The sequence below is a fragment of the Stigmatopora argus genome, chromosome 11, assembly GCF_051989625.1.
Source record: "Stigmatopora argus isolate UIUO_Sarg chromosome 11, RoL_Sarg_1.0, whole genome shotgun sequence".
In the NCBI taxonomy this organism is placed as follows: Eukaryota; Metazoa; Chordata; class Actinopteri; order Syngnathiformes; family Syngnathidae; genus Stigmatopora; species Stigmatopora argus.
The window spans coordinates 17,291,565-17,308,889 of NC_135397.1; the positions used below are offsets into that span (position 1 = coordinate 17,291,565).

Genomic DNA, 17,325 nt, shown 5'->3' on the forward strand with positions numbered 1-17,325 from the left:
AGTCCTAGGGAAACTATGCCTGTCCTAAACCAATTATTTTATCTAAACCCGCCAGGTACAATTTACCTAATAATTTGGACGAATGCCATTTCTGCATTTTTAATTTCATGTCCGATATCATTAACAACCAAATAATTCTTAATACCTAAGATCTTCGCAAATCACCCCATACGTTGTTTACTTAAGCTAAGAGCTATTTTTTTGTCACTGTTGCCACAATAAAAACCTATAATAGTTAAATTAGAGAAACCAACCTTCTACTAGGCCTTTCCTAATTACAAATTTCAATGTTTTATAAAGGGCCCACGAATTGTCACCAATATGCCATATGGTAAATTTTCTCATCCCTTTTTCTCTAACCAGCTAATCTCTTATGTTAAAGTATTTTGTACAAACCAACCATCCAAAAAAAGTGTTAATAATCTTTTATATTCCAAAAGCTAGTTTTCTTTAATTAAGAGCCCTTCGAAATCCACAAAATGGTCAAAAATGGCTATCTCACTCTATTCCCAAATCCAAAGTTTTTACCAAATCAATATTTTACCAAACAGATTGTCTATCACCTTGAAAGACATTTTTGTTTAAAATCCGAAATATAAATGTGAAAGTAATCGCAGAACCCTGCATTTCCTGCAGACCATGTTTTGCTCTTATTATGAAATGCTTAACGGAAGCGCGCTCTTAGCCGTTAACTGTGACCTTTAGACTCGCTGCATAAGCAGCATTTATCTCCTCGCACACACACCTTATCTGTCACAAATTCCTTGTTTTGCTTTGTTTACAAATGCCTCCCCAGCGAGGTATCATATTTGAAATGTCATTTTTAGCTGTGAATAATGCATTTTGGAGAAGACAACCATTAGTCCATAACAAGCTAAATTCCTCATTCGATATCCAACCATATCACAATATTTTGCCGAAATCCCATAATCTCAAAATATGCTGCAAGCATAACTATATCATAGCAAAAAACATTTTTGGACACACAAATTTGCTCCAGCTTCATATTCAAAGTCCTCATTCAAATCATTTTGAGCAGGCATGCAGCTAGTCATGCCGATTAGGCCTTGTTTTTTCGCGTTAGCAATCACGCGATATATGCCCCAATTCTCAATTGAAAACCCGATTTCTGTTCAATTTACTCCTTTCTTTTCTCCCAATCTCTTGGCTAATATCCCCACGCTCTCGCCACCTATCTCGGTAAAAATTTTCCCCTTCAGCTGAGGAGGCCCCGCTATTCTTTTTATTTATTTTTTTACACAACGGACCCGTCTTATCACCCTCCTTTCTGTGGAACAAACTAGCATGCTCTGCTTTTCCAGCCTCGCTTTTATCAACATGCTTATTCACACTCCACTCAATTTTCTTAACATTTCTATCACAACGTTTTTCAGCCATCAAGAATAAATAATTGTTATCACCATATCCATCCTTCAACATTTTATATAGATTACCCTTATGCTTAGTGCGTATTTTATCCTGCAGGTCTATTATTGTATGCATATTAAGCTGGCCAGCAAACCCATATTTGTTTATCCATAAGTTTAGGTGTTTAACCCTTGAAGCATTTTGATTTTCAACAAATTTCTAATCTTTACACGGCAGACACTGCTTTGGCTCGTCTTCACTAGCCGCCTTATTTTTCGAGCTTCCAATTTTGAAGTGAGTTGGTGTGCATTTAGGGAATGATTTTTTTCTTCCTTCGTTTGTTTTCACTACACACGCAACACAAGTATACCCTCCCTGGTATACTCTCAGAGTTTAAGTAGCTACCGGACCACAGTACAGGACACCGATGCCCTAAGTTTTAGAGACTCATGCTCTGTCTCTCACCTGTTAGGGACTAGTATTCACAGGGTTTTATAGTCGCCGTCCCCAGGACGCGAGTCCACTTCTCAAAATGGACCATCACAGGCAATGCTCTTTCCCCGCATTTGGCAACCGTCAACAAATGCAAACATTCATGTGGCTCACCAGAGATGTCCTCGGATGTCTCTTTTAGTAGGATTAGTCTTCAACCGTCGTGAATCCAGGCGCTCCGCCGAAAATCCTGCTTGCAAAGGGTTTTAGACGCCGTGGCCACGGTCTTCTCCAGATGTCGGCAGAGCGCACGGACTCCTCCGGTATGTTGACTCGCAGGCTCGAAGGCCCAAAAATGATAGGTTCACCCTTTTAGGCATTTCCAAATGTACTCACAAATAAAACAGATATCTGACTCAACCGGGTTCTTGCAAGAGAGAATCGATCCTCACGCGGCTTCGGACAAGATCATTCTCTTGAATCGATGTCTCTCTTGCTTATTTATTACATAAGATCTACAACATGCATCACAGAAGTCTAAACAATTGAGTCGTGTGAGCCAGACATGAAGAAGTCCATGTTTCTCATAACAATTGAAAGTTCTCTGTATCTTCCCAAGAGAGCTTGATGTGAACCACACTTTCTGAAGCCGATGTTTCTCAAAACAATTGAAAGGATTCCAAGGGAGCTCGGTGTGAACAATAGTTTTCAGAAGTTCAGCTGCAAAGGGGAGTGACCTTCAAGTTGTTTCGGTTAACTTAGGAGCGAGCATAACTTGTAAGAGATGTATTAAAATGACTTAATGTCAATAACTCTAAATAAAGCAAAGCGTTCTTCATTGCAAGCAAATATATATACAATGATTAATATTCCTAAATAAAGGAAAGTATTCTTCATTGCAAGCAAATATATAATAATGATAACCCTAACACGGTGCCAATAGTTTTGCCTCTAAAGTTTTCTTTTAGTAGCAGTCAATATATATTGTATTCCGTTCGAGTTTTGCCCATTCCATTGATTCTTAGACAACCCGTCTACATAAAGCATTACTCAGAGGTTAACATTTCATAATTTGGAAGTGCTATTTTTTACCATAATTCCGGCACTTGTTTCATGCTATGAAAGGCCCCCCAGATTCCGGGCATCCAGTGGAAAATAGAGCCAATTTCCATATTTCCTCGAATTTATTTTAGAAATTAGATTCAGATTCCCCAAATATTCTAGAACTCATGTACCAACGCATTTTGTCAAACCCAAGGCGACAAACATACCGTATTTTCACGACTATAAGGCGCATATAAATGTCTTAAATTTTCTCCAAAATAGACAGGGCGCCTTGTAATCCAGTGCGCTTTATATATAGACCAATACTAAAATTGTTATCACAATAAAACAAAATAAATCAGTCAATAGGGTACACCATCTCTCACAACTACGGCAAGCAGCCCCCAACTCTACTATTTTCCCCGTAGAAAAAGTACTGCGCAGTGACTGCTGGGATATGTAGTTCTTTTGTCAATACACCCAATGGATTGTGGCCTGTATACATCGACATCAGCACAGCTTGACGAAGGGTGCCAGGCAGCGCCGGGCTAGTTACGCTAGCTACTATTTGCGAATGGATTGTGGCCTGGCGATCGGCATCAACACAGCCTTGCGAAGCATAAAAGAGAGCCCCGGGCTAGTTACGCTAGCTACTAACTAGCTACTATTTGCGAATGGATTGTGGCCTGGCGATCGGCATCAACACAGCCTTGCGAAGCATGGAAGACAGCCCCGGGCTAGTTACGCTAGCTACTAGCTAGCTACTATTTGCGAATGGATTGTGGCCTGGCGATCGGCATCAACACAGCCTTGCAAAGCATGGAAGACAGCCCCGGGCTAGTTACGCTAGCTACTATTTGCGAACGGATTGTGGCTTGGCATTCGGCATCAACACAGCCCTGGAATAGTTACGCTACCTACTAGCTAGTTACTATTTGCGAATGGATTGTGGCCGCCTGGACGAACGTATAAAACTCAGCGTTTTCGATGACTAATTTGGACAATTTTTCAATTCGGACACAGAAAATGAGGACTTTGATGGATTTGTGGGTGATGATGACGTGAGTAAGTTGTAAAATGGCTAAATAAAGTACAACCGAACTCAGTTTTGCTTCCGTTGCCTTTTTAAAAATGTGTTTTTAGCGTGTGGGTGTAGCGTCAAGAACTATATATCCCAGCAGTCACTGCGCACCGGAAACCGGAAATAGAGTCTGGGGCTGCTTCCGGTAGCCAGCGCTATTGTGGTTCGATATTCATATATAATATATATGCGTCTAAAAAACGGTGCGTCCTTTGTGTGTTTAAAATACAGAAATAGCGCTCGTTACTGACACTGCGGCTAAAAATACGATGCGCCATATAGTCGTGAAAATACGGTAATCTGTTTCTTAGCTATATTTTGGAACTTGGAGAATTGTCAATTTCCCACTTATCTAAGATTGTCCTTGCTAATTGTTATCTCTGTACTCTAAAATTTAGCTGCATTAAACCCCATAATTGAAATACCAAGTCTAAGTTTTAAGCTAAAGTTCTCTTTAATTGTATGCCTTTAAAGCAATAGAAAGCAACCTCATTTGGTTGACATCAATTGTTCGATGCTTATGCAATCTGTAATATTCTAATAGTCATCCATATGACCCATGCCAAAGCATATTCCACCCGCCCACGACAGAACAGGGAATGTCTTCCGTGCACTGAAAAGACTCCATGCATCTTCAGTCCTAGGAAAATTATGCCTTTCCTAAATCAATTGTTTGGTTTTTAATCATATCAAACATGAAAACAACAATGCAGGAATGGATATTCATCCAAATAATTAGGTAAATGCAGAGCTGCCAACCTCCGTCGACCCCATTTCAGGAGTACCTTTGTCCCATTTCCGGAGTGAATGTGATTCACGCAAAATCAATATAGAATGTAAACAAAAATAAGCGTAGGACAATTTAAATCAAACTGTTATTATCATGTTTTTACATTAATTGGAATATTGTGTTTTTGTAAACTATTGAAAAAGTACAGCAAAATGAAAATTAGTTTATCTTTGTGTTTGGGTACTTCTACATGTGTAGTACAGTCAGTAATTCCACCATGTGTCACGTTATAGTCACAGGCATTTTCTGCAATGTGCAAATGTCGGTCCTTTTGGAGATGGCGTCAAAATGGGATATTTCGTCAAATAAGAAGCAATAAAGTACTGCGAGCGTCTGGAATTCTTAAAAGTTTCATCCAAATTGCAATCCATTTTATACTTATCCTGAGGAGGCATATTGCTAAGATTTACCAGTATTGTGTATGACTACTTCCTTTAGAACAACCACAGAAATGATAGGATTTGTTTCAAAACAAGACTGGTGGTTTAGTCAGTCTTAATAATACTTACTTCCCATATGAAAAAAAATGAAAACAAAAATGTTAAATCGATAGAGCAGGGGTCCCCAAACTTTTTCTTGTGAGGGCCACATAACTTTTCCCTTCTCTGATGGGGGGCCGGTGTCAGTTTGTAACAGAAAAAGCCATGGAACATTAACTTTCTGTTGTGCCATGCACAATCTTCTCCCTTTGCTCTGAAGTTTATGCACGACACCACAACCGTCATTACAGAATCCCAGGTCAACATTTTGCAGCACAGTGCTTGCTGGTGAATTTGGCAGTGGACTCGTAGTGGGGCGTTGAGACCCCTTTTTTCCAACTCCCGGTTCATGCGTCCCATTATTAGACCGCGAGTTTCGGACACCATGCTAGGAGCCCCGTCAGTCGTGATGCTAGCTAGCTTTGACCAGTCCAGGTCCAACTTCTCCATGGTTTGGCACACTTTGTCAAAAATATCCTCTCCCGTTGTAGTCCCTTTGAGACTTTGGAGGGCTGCCAGATCCTCGCAAATCTCAAAGTTTGCGCTAACTCCACGAATAAAAATGAGCAGTTGCGCTGTGTCTTGCACGTCCGTGCTTTCATCCAGTGCTAATGAAAAAAAGTCAAATTCTTTCGTCTTCTGCTGCAGCTGGGCATATACATTACTCCCGATTTCTTCAACGCGTCTGGTCATTGTACTCACCGACAGACTTACGGCATTAAATAAAAAAAAAATTCCGATAGCGTCTCTGGTATTGTTCAGAGGGCCGGTCCAAATGTGCCGGCGGGCCGTATCCGGCCCGCGGGCCGTAGTTTGGTGACCCCTGCGATAGAGGCTACCTATTCAATCGATTCCGAATCGATTGCCACGCTGAAGTCACACAAGGCGAATCATTCATCATAACTTATAACTCGGATGCTTCACAATGCACTCGTGTTACCAAATTCTTCCGATTTTCAGTGCAGATGAATCAAGATGGCGGAAGCCGTAGCGATGGTGTGAATTTTGAGGTATTTAAATTGAAATTTGGTTGCTTCAAATAAAAAAAAAATAGTGAAATCTTTTGGAGATTTCCAGAGTTTAGGGAGGTTGTCTGGGGTCCTCACGAATGCATACATTCATGTGGACTTACCAGAGATGTCTTCAACTCTTTTTGGATGAGTCTTCAACCGTCGGGTAACCGGGCGCTCAGCTGAACTCCAGCCCGCAAAGGGTCTTAGATGCCGTGCCCACGGTCTTTCCCAGATGTCGACTAAGTGCCTGGATTCCTTCGGTATATTGACTCCCAGGCTCGACGGACCAATATGATAGGTTCACCAATAGGCATTCCCAATGCACACACAAATAAAGTGAAAAGACAGTGTTGTGGATTTGTTTCTTGCAAGGAGAAATCAAACCGGTGAGGTTTACCCGCTTCGTTCTGGCGTCACACGCTTCTTTTCTTGTTTATTAACTTCAAGGACCCTAGTTACAATGGACGTCTCAACTCTCAAGGGAGGGGTGGGAAACAAGTGCGATGTCAAATAGTCAAAACAAATGAAGGTCATGTGCAGCCGAAGGATCTTCTCCACATTCCAGCAGTCCAAGTGGATTCGGCTAACCTTTTGTTTAGTCTAATTAAGGAGCAAAACATTTACTTCGTTGCAAGCAGGCATTTTAGATATAGTAAGGGAAGCACTTTCTTCATTGCAAGCAAATATATAATAATGAAATAATAATAACCCTAACACTTATCCTGGGAGCATGATGGGTCACGGGCTGCCTGGCCTGCATCACTGTCCTCCACGTCGCTGGCGTCCGTCTCCCCCTGGAAGCACGATGGGTCTGGGCACCTTTGCCTGCATCGCTGTCCTCCATGTCGCCGGCGTCTCCCTCTCTAATGTCATGGTCGCAGTCGTGGCCTCCGCCGTGATGGCCGCAGCCCTGCCCTCCGCCGTGATGGCCGCAGCCCTGGCCTCCGCCATGACGGCCGCTGCCCTGGCCTCTTCCGTCACGTCCGGCGTCCGCTTCACTGGTGACGCCGCCCTACTGGTCAACAATGGAGCAGAAGTCGGCAATGGCGAGCGAGGTGCAGGCGAATGGAATGTCAGCTCGGTCATCAATAACCGCCCCAGTCTTCGCTCGCCGCCGCCTCCGACCAAACGCCACAGGCTCGCAGGTCTGCTGACCGCCATCCTCCTCAGCATCCCGGGAGGCCACACTCCACTGTGTCACCGTCATAAAAGAAAATGACAGGGATTCAATGTTGGGAGACTGGCTGGTGGAAACCCCACTTCATGGTGTCTGCCGAAGATTATGAGTAGAAGTGAGGTGCTGATTAAAATTCCTAGCTGGGGTCCCCCGCAGGTCACCATGTGGAGGTCCAGGATAGATGCCCATTCGGGACCTCTGTTCGGGGTTCACGGAACAAGTGTCCTGGGAAGGCTCTGCGGAGAAATAGTTTAAGAGGGGCCGACACCAGGGCGTACCTCTCATAAATGCCACAGAGGTGAGCCAGGGGCTTCCCGCTGGGTCCATGGCTGGCCGGATCGTTCTGTTACGTATGCAGGGTATGAATAAAATATGTACTGGCTTCAGCAGGGGGGACATGTCTGGCAGTGCAGGATTTGAGTCCCTGGCGGTGCATTGTGTTACTGTGGTCACAGCTCTCTGTAGGTCATTCACTAGGTCCCCCTTGTGATTATGGGATTTTTGCTCACCGTTCATGTTATCATTTTGACGCCACAGGGTGAGATCTTGCATGGAGCCCCAGATCGAGGGAGATCATCAGTGGTCTTGTATGTCTTCCATTTTCTAAAAATTGCTCCCACAGTTGATTTCTTTACGCCAAGCGTTTTACCTATTGCAGATTCAGTCTTCCCAGCCTGGTGCAGGTCTACAATTTTCTCTCTAGTGTCCTTCGGCAGCTCTTTGGTCTTGGCCATAGTGGAGTTTGGAGTGTGAGAGACTGAGGTTGTGGACAGGTGTCTTTTATGCTGATAATGAGTTAAAACAGATGCTATTAATACAGGTAACGAGTGGAGACCTCGTTAGAAGCAGTTAGACCTCTTTGACAACCAGAAATCTTGCTTGTATGTAGGTTGACTAAATACTTATTTGCCCCACTGTACTCCCCCTTGCAATCCACCATTTGGATAAAATGCTTCCTGTAGTCAGGAAGTGCTAACGTTGTGCTAGATACACATGCTTGTTTAATTTGGCAAAATGCCTGTTCTTCTTCCACAGTCCATTTCAATTTTGAATTCATTTTCAAATCACCTTCATTCATTATTTGTCATTTGTCAATTTCTTTTTATATGATTCATCAGGTCCATCAGTCTTTTTAAACCACATGGTTACATGTAAGGAATCTGCATCCCTTTTGTCTTCCTGCTTTTCAGTCATCTCTTCAGGAGCTGTCAACAAAAGGTCTCCCATATTAATCAGTAATTTGTTTGGAATCTCCAGCGTATAGAAATAAAATATCGGTCGTCTGCTTTGCAGAATGTTCAATTGTCCGTCCAAAAGTTCCTGTCGTCTCTTTACTTCAATGTTTCCTTTTGATGACGGAACTAAAGCCAAGCCTAACTGCAACAAACCATCTCTTCCCGATGAATTAACCATCAAAACTGGTATTTTACATGTCTCACCCTTTGGATCTCTTATCCATACGGGAATTGTCTCTATAGCCACACTAATGCGACCTTCTGCCGTTCACACAACAACCTTACGATCTGTGTGTACTGATCCCAGAAAAGACTCTCTGCAAACAGTTCGAGTTGCCCCAGTATCACACAGAAAAAGCATTTCTTTGCCATTTACAATTAGCTTAATTTCAGGTTTAATCGTATTTAAATCCAGAAATCGGGTAAGTTTATTTCTACATCAACCTCTTGTAGTCTCATTTTGTTGAGAATTTGCCTTTTCTAGTCATGCTGATGTTTTTTTCCTCAAATTTATTGTCTGGGCAGTTGCGTGAAATATAACCACATTTTCCACAACACCATCAAACACACTTCTCCATGCTCATAAAGCTTCCTCGTGCTGCTCCTCTCCTCATTCCGCGTCCTCTGCTACGGCCATAATTATTATTACCACTGTAGCCACGACCTTTCCCTTGGTAATATACTTATGTCAGAAACAGTGGCGGTCCGTGCAATTCCTAGTGATGCCTTCAGCAAAAACTATTTTATGACTATAAAACCTCTACTGCAGCTACAGCTGTGACGCATAAAAAATAATCAATATTAACCTCATACAATTGAAATATTATTTAGGAATATAGGCATATTCTCCTCACCAAAAATCATTTTTACCTGTACACAATATCCATCCTCCTTTCTTACCTCCTTCTTTTCTATTGGCATCGAAGCTAATGCTGAAAGTCGAGCCTATCCTGTCGTATTTCTGGCAAACGTTTTTATTCGATTTAGTGCTGAAAATGTTCATTCCCGGTTGCGACAGGCTTGCTTGCTTTGGAGGTGTCCGACCTTTCGAAATGATGTCCAGCTTATTTTCTTGAAAAGTCTGTCTTGAAAATGGCTTTGACAGTAAATGTGCAAAAAAATCAATTTCTTCCCCTCCTTCAGCCATTGCGGGTTGACAAAACCGCTATTAAATTAACACGGCAATATATTTGCTTGTGCAGCTCGCTCCAGATACAGTTTGGTAGCTCTGGCTAGTCCACTCTATCACTAGCCAATCATAGTTGGTGAAAGCAATGACGTATCCCTACGCCTGCGAGAAGGCATTGACGTATCCCTACACCTGCGAGAAGGCCTTGGTGTCACCAAATCGAATTCTGATTGGTTAAAGCAACTGTCTTATCGACGCTTGTTTGATGCACCAGAGCCTGCAGAACTGATTGTGAAGGCCTTGAGGCAGAATTCTGACCCTGGCAACAAATAATGGCTGAAATGTGATTGGTTAAATGCTTCAATATGAAAACACACATCTGGAAGCAGTGCAACCAGGGGGGAAAGCAATGAAAGGAAGCTAACGGACAATTTGGAATTATTTAATAAGTATTCATGGACAAAATATAATTAACATCAGTCTGTGATTCAGATATTTCTTAGGCCAGCAGAGAAGTCCCTGACGGCACACCACTGGTCAGAAATGTGTTTACTGTTTTCTTCTTTTGAAGTAAAACTCTTTCTGCATGTAATGCTCGGTTGATATATTGTTCAAGCATTCCCGTAGGCTTGTCTACCCAATGCTTATCTATCCATTGTCTAATCGCATTATTTGAATAGGCATGAAGAGCATTTTTCAATTGTTCCTGATATACACCACATGCAGAATGATCTTCGGGAATGCTGCTATTAGCTCTAAAGCACGCTGTCATTCTGAGTCTGTATTCTTCAAATGGCTCACCATCTTTTTGTTTTGCTCTTCCAATTGCTGTATAATTTGGCGTCGTTTTACATTTTTCTGTGATCCGATCAATCAAATCATGCACTCTCAAAATTAACTCTCTACTGTCATGCTCCTAGTGCAGTGGTTCTTAACCTTGTTGGAGCTGCCGAACCCCACCAGTTTCCTATGCGCATTCACCAAACCCCAACAGTTTCCTATGCGCATTCACCGAACCCCAACAGTTTATATGCACATTCCCCGAACCCTATTTTAATGTAAAATAAAATGTGATTTTTTTTTTCTTTCAAATTCAAGACACAAATTCCTCGCAGCACTGATTGGCCAAGTAATGTCACATGATCATCTGCAGCCAGTGATGGTCAAGCAGGGCATGTTATCGTGAATAGACTTGATGATTCGATGTGTCTTGACCTCCGCGGCAGAGGCTCCACTGAACCCCTGAGACCGACTCACCGAACCCCTAGGGTTCGATTGAAACCAGGTTAAGAACCATTGCTCTAGTGCCTCCTCATTTTCTTTAGGATCCCAATCACCTGTCACATTGTGCCAGTCACCTTTCAATGCCGCATCAAAATTTGTTGATCCAATTCCGCTACATCTACTTTATGAGACGTGATGCCTTCCACAGCTTTTTTCCACATCATCCTGTGCCCAAGTTCTATGCACCAAAATTGTATAGTTGGCTGACCTTCATTTATGTTCGGATTTGCAACTTCAATCATGAGATATTGTCCCATAAAACTATCATTTAATTCTGGTAGTTAAGGCATTGGGAGAGTACCTTCCCCTAAGTTTTTGACCACTCGCCCACGGTCCCCGCCAACCTGGTCAGTCTATCACGGAGGTGGTCCCGGAGGCGACAATTGCAATCCTGGGCTCGGACAGAAATTCTACAATACCGGATATTGCCTCTGAGTATGCGACACATTTTCATGTGGACAATGGACAATCATCAATTTTTCCCTCTTTAATTTCCTTTTTTTTCTACTCAGCCCATTTCATCGACTTCTTTCCTCTGGAAAAGCAATGCTTCGCCCTGGCTGTCATCACAGTCATGATTCACTTTTTCCTCTGCGAATCTCTCTTTTCTTTCCTTCAGTCCGCTTCGTAGCCACTAACAGCCAAAACCCTGTCTTCATATCCGTCTTTATCCATTTTATTTCTTTCCCCTTTATAATTAGCATTTATTTTATCCTGCAGGCTTATTAGTTTCTGAGTATTTCGCTGACCAGCAAAATCATATTTAGTTATCCATAAGTCTAGGTATTTAATTTCCGGTGCGCATGGGTTCTCTACGAATTTCCAATCTTTGCACGTTAATTTCTTTTTGGGATCATTTTCATCAACTTTTTCGCGATTTGATTTTCCCATTTTTAGAGTCGGTGTGTTTTACACTTTAGAATGTCTAAACTGACTTTCCCGGAACAGGGTGACGATCAATTTTCCCCGTCTCTAGTAATCCCCAAGCTTCTACCTCACCCAGTGGCGAGGGATTCTAGCCTCTGCTTCTAGAGACGGTTGTCACTTCCCAGTCTCCACACACACTTTATCACATTCACACATGGAGGTTATCCTTAAGCCATACTCCTTTTGTCCTCTCAGTTTTATAGACTTACTCTGTCTGTTTACCTAACCATTGACTAGTATTTGTTAGGGTTTTTTTCTCGCTGTCCCATTAGACGCGACACACACATTCATACCACAATATGAATGTTTACTCACCAGAACAAGAGCATCTGCACCATCTGGTCAGTCGTTAACCCTCGGCTCCCCAGCTGCAGAGCCGAATCTGTCCCGGAAACAGTTTTCGGCAAGAATTGCTAACCATTTCAAGGCTGTATTGGAAAGAGCAGGATTTAACAATGACGAAATGAGATGTGTGGTCTGCTTTCAAGGGCTTATTTAACTGCAAGATATAGGTTGAACCACAATATTAAGGATCTTCATGCTGCCTTGTTCAGAAATAAAGACACAGCAGCTAGGTTTATGAATATACTGATGCTCCTAGAATCAGTATGATGAAGCCACTGGCCACTGCCCAGATTGAAAGAGGTTTTAGTGCAATGAAGAGGGTGAAATGTGATTGGCGGGCAAACTTGGAGAAAAGCATGCTCAATAACCTCTTGCTAATAGTCCTTGAGGGTCCTTCCTTTGAACATTTACCTACAGACGCTCCCCTACTTACGAACATTCGAGTTACGAACAACGGTACATACGAACATGTCTGCAAATTGCGTTTATGTCGAAAAAAAATTGTAAGTTCAATTTTGTATTGCGCGCCGTTTTCAGAGTAGTGCTTCTTTCCGCCGCTAATACCGACGCCTGGCGCTGTGAGAGCTCAGCTCACCCAGCATCTACCTTCCTCTGCCCAGTTCGTTGCAGTGCGGAAGTGCGTGAACATATCTCCAGTGCGCAAAGAACCTTTTTCATTTTTATCATTAAATATCTCGTGCATCCATTATTCAATATGGTTGGTGAAAAGTGAAAGGCTTCTATTGAGGGAGGTGCAAGGAAGAGGCAAGCCATTTCATTTGAAATGAGTGGCAATAATAACGAAGCTTGATGCGCGTGAGAAAGTGGTGAGCGTTGCACGTGAATACAACTTGAATCGTTCGACCGTCAGTACCATTTATAAACAGAAAGATCGAGCAGCAGGACCCAAATATTGAACGTTGCACAAAGTTTGCAAATAAATTGAATGATGCCATACAGTGCTACCGCATCATTTATGATGAAAAAAAGAAAACTGCAATCGTCATTAGATAGCTTCTTTCAGCCAGTTTCTAGTAAATCTCTCTCTCTCTAATGTATGTATACAGTACTGTATGTATTATCTCCGTGTTATTAAATGTTTTTTTCAGTACAAACCAATGCGCGTTGCTTATACAAGCCTTAAACATACAAATGCACTTATATAAACCTTCAATATACTTATATAGGCCTTAAACATAAATTATAATACAAAATATAGCACTGAGCAACTTACGAACAAATTAAACTTATGAACAATCGCTCGGAACCTAACTCGTTCGTAAGTAGGGGAGTGTCTGTATATCTTAAAGGAAATCTACTATGCTTGCCATCCTACTTTCATCACTCCCAAGCCGTTTGCAATGGTGTTTCTCCTCTCTGTTATTTCGTGTTCGACCCATATCTTGAGTCCATTTCCAAGCGTTCACACCCGCATTCTGTTGTCATTCACGTCAGGCCTTTCCTCTGTATAGCTCGAATGTGTTTTTTTTTTATACTATAGAGTGTTTTTCAGGGTTAAAAGCGCCACAAGCACACGGAAGTCAACTGCCTCGCCACTCGTCTGGGCTGTAATGCATGGGGTAGGCAGGCAGGCAATTTTTTTAGGGTGAACCTTCGCTCAGTTGACTTCAATAAGTAGCGTGTCGGCAAGAAATGAAACCAGTCAGTCAAGTGGTCAGTGTCATACAGGACTTAAAGTATTAGTTTTTTTAATATAGAAATTATATTTAGATATTAATACATAAGTATTTTCATATGCTGATAGCTGTAATATTTAAAAAATACCCTTCTTGATAATTGTACTTGTGTACTTGGGTGTCATCCTACTTTGCGGTTTTTCGATTATCGTGGCCATGTCTGGTCTTCAATATCCGCGATATTCGAAGGATTACTGTGCATGTTTTCTCGCCTATACAAAAATACAAGTACAGGACTACAATCGTCAATAAGTGTATTTATTAAATGTTACAGTTAAAGGCATATGAAGACTGTAATGTATTAAAATCTAAATTTAATCTATAAATAAAATGTTGTGAATACTTCAAGTACTGTACTCAATAAAAATTGCTCCCGCTTGATTTAAAAAAAAACTGGTTATTGGGAGCTTTAGTCAAAATCTTCTTCATCAGATTCCAGAGGCATTGGATCATCGATGGAATCTTCAGGAGGCGCAGTTGAGGCAGCAGGAGGAGCTTTTGCGAGGAAGATGGCGATGGGGAGTTGTGACCGCTGTTTCTTTTTTTATACAAATATGCTTTTGTACATCGACATGACACTGTCAAGACGATTGCCAAATTTGAAGGCTCTGACAGGGTTCTCATCAATCTCCTGGACCTGTAGTTGCAAACCGCTGACTATACTGAAGCTCTCCTGCAGATTCCTTAAAGTAAAACCATGTTCTTCATTCTCGTCGTTGTCCACTGCCTATCTTTCTCACTCTCATTGGCATCATTTCGACAAGGTCCTCATCAGTTCGAAGGTGTTGAGTGGCTCTCGTGCAGTGTGTTGATGTCCTCTCCTGTCATGCCTGCTTCATGGCTTTCTCTACAGCAGGGGTCGGGAACCTTTTTGAAACAGAGAGCCATAAACAATTCCTATTTTCAAATGTTATTTCTTTGAGAGCCATACTCAGAATTTAAGTGTAAAAATGTGAAAATGAGATGTGACTTTTTGGGGGTCATTTTACCACTTTTAAAGTACTAAATGAATTCTTTTGACAGCACTGTTGCGCAGTTGCTAACCAATGAAAATACACATGCAGAAAAGTCTAATAAAAATATAATTTAAAAAAAATGATTAAAGTTAGAGGTACTGTCAACGCCATAGTGCTGACGTGACGCTCCTATTGGTGCATTCAGGACTCGGCTCTGTCACCAGCGGTTTAAATACATATTTTACCTCACAGGTTAGCGAAGAGCCACATGCACCCATCAGAAGAGCCACATATGGCTCCCGAGCCATAGGTTCCCTACCCCTGCTCTACAGCGTAGATACCTCATAGTCCTAGTTAATTTTTTTATTTCTAGTGGTTACCACTCGCTTGGTGTCCTTGGAAAAAGATAGTGTTGCCGTTTTCCGAATGCTCTCTTCTATCTTGATATAATGCACAGTAGATTCATGTATGCTGTAATGGCATGCTACATGGGCATTCTTATTGCTCGCCTGTAGCATATCTAGTAACGTCACTCTTTCGGTCAATGTCATGTCCCTAGGATGCTTAGCAGGCATTTTCAAGGGCGATTCGAAAACCAAACAAAGCTGGAATAGGCTCGGTGTAGTCTACCGGCACAATGTGAAATTCAATCGGAACAAAACAGGAAAAGGAAAGACGTGGTCCTTCTGGGTCTTTTATATTCGGCGAGTCATTCTTCTTCGACAGTGAAATTTTCCAGTGAAGAAGCGGTGCACTGACTTCTGCCAGTTTTCATCTCCTGTCTTCCGCTTGAGAGTTTCAGCATACATTTTGACACTTTTATGAACATTATCTATCTGGATACTTGATATAAATACCGCAATGTATTGAAGCCGTGAAGTGGTGAAGGATGACAACAGTAATCTTTTGAGATCCACTTATTTTGTATAACATTTTTTGCCCATTAATTTAAAACAATTTGACTAAAAATGTCACAAGCTGTGACTGATTTTTACCTGCATCCTTCAAATTTCACACATCTGTGGTGAGCGCCAGAAGGGACACCCACAAAAATGCATCCACATTTTTTTTCTTTTCATTTTCATTAGGACTTAACGTGATACTTTCACTGAAGTGTATACACTATGGGATTTCATAGCTTGGCTTAATCACATTTAACAGATTTTAACACATTGTTCTTCTTGTATGAAGTCATCTCTGAAACAATAAACACTATCTTCTGTATCATAGTAGCTTCAGCCCAGGCAGATAATTGAGCAAATAGCTGCTTACATGCTGTGGTGATGATCAGTTTGAGATCTTTTTCACATTTACTCTCACTCATTGATTAAATCCATCTGACTGGAGTTGTGACACTTTACTGATTTTTTTTTTTCTCTTGCAGGTTCCCATGAATAATACATTAGGAGACACGACACTCCAAAAAGGACGTCTGCAACCGAAACAAGCCACCACACTGTTAAAGAGATACCCTAACCAATGTATTGAGATATAAGAACATGATTGTTCAGTATCAAAATAACCAACACTGCTAAGACTTGAAATAGTTTTCAATCATGCGCGATCATTGCTGTTTATCTCCTTGTGAACCCGAAATATGCATGCTTAAAATAAGACTAGTCCAGTGTTACATTGTTTGGGCATTGTCCATTAATCACATAAAAAGCCATTTACAAATAAGTTATGTATTATGTGAATGTTAAATTTCCTGGCAATGTTTTTCACCTATTCTTTCACGGTTTCTTGTGCACCTAATTTGTCAAAATACAATCTTATTGTGAACTTATTCTCAAGATACATTTTCTTGTGCAACGTCCATTCATTCATCTTACAAACTACTTATCCTCATGTTGTGACCCTAACCCTAACTCACTATGGGCAAGAAGCAGGATGAGTTGAACCTGAACTTAGGAACCTAAACTGTTTGCCACCAAGTGGCGGATGAAAAAAATATTATGATACCCAAGTTTCTGAGAGGAGACCTTTTACCTTTGGTGGAGGGCAAATAAGGAATAGTGAATCAGCATAATTTTTGAATGGTTTATCATCCAATTGCCCCTTTTTTGGGCGCCTGTGTAAGTACAGTTATAAAATAATTGAAATTAAATGAAGTGTTTGCAATGTTTATTTATTCATTTGTTTGTTTTACAAGCCGACATAGGTTATCACTTGCTTGGGAGTCTGAGTAGAGCACGCAAGTAAATGTACTTTACAGTATAAGCCATTCACAGCATGATTTACTGTGACACTGAAATGACTCGTTGCGACGACTCATATGTGTGGACCTGGATTTCCGTACCACTCCATGGATGAACTACGCAAGTGCTGAGATGTCAACTCAAGCATGGTTGTGTCAAGACATTATCGT

General features: G+C 41.5%; 1 protein-coding gene across 1 annotated transcript in view; it reads left to right on the plus strand.

Moving 5' to 3' along the window:
• Positions 1 to 17,082, plus strand: part of chchd1 (coiled-coil-helix-coiled-coil-helix domain containing 1) — a 41,523-nt gene extending 24,441 nt beyond the window's left edge. Inside the window, exon 3 of the mRNA XM_077613366.1 lies at positions 16,342 to 17,082. Coding sequence (XP_077469492.1) covers positions 16,342 to 16,452 — 111 coding nt within the window. The 3' untranslated portion in view covers positions 16,453 to 17,082. The remainder of the gene's footprint in view (positions 1 to 16,341) is intronic.
• The last annotated feature ends 243 nt before the right edge of the window (positions 17,083 to 17,325 follow it).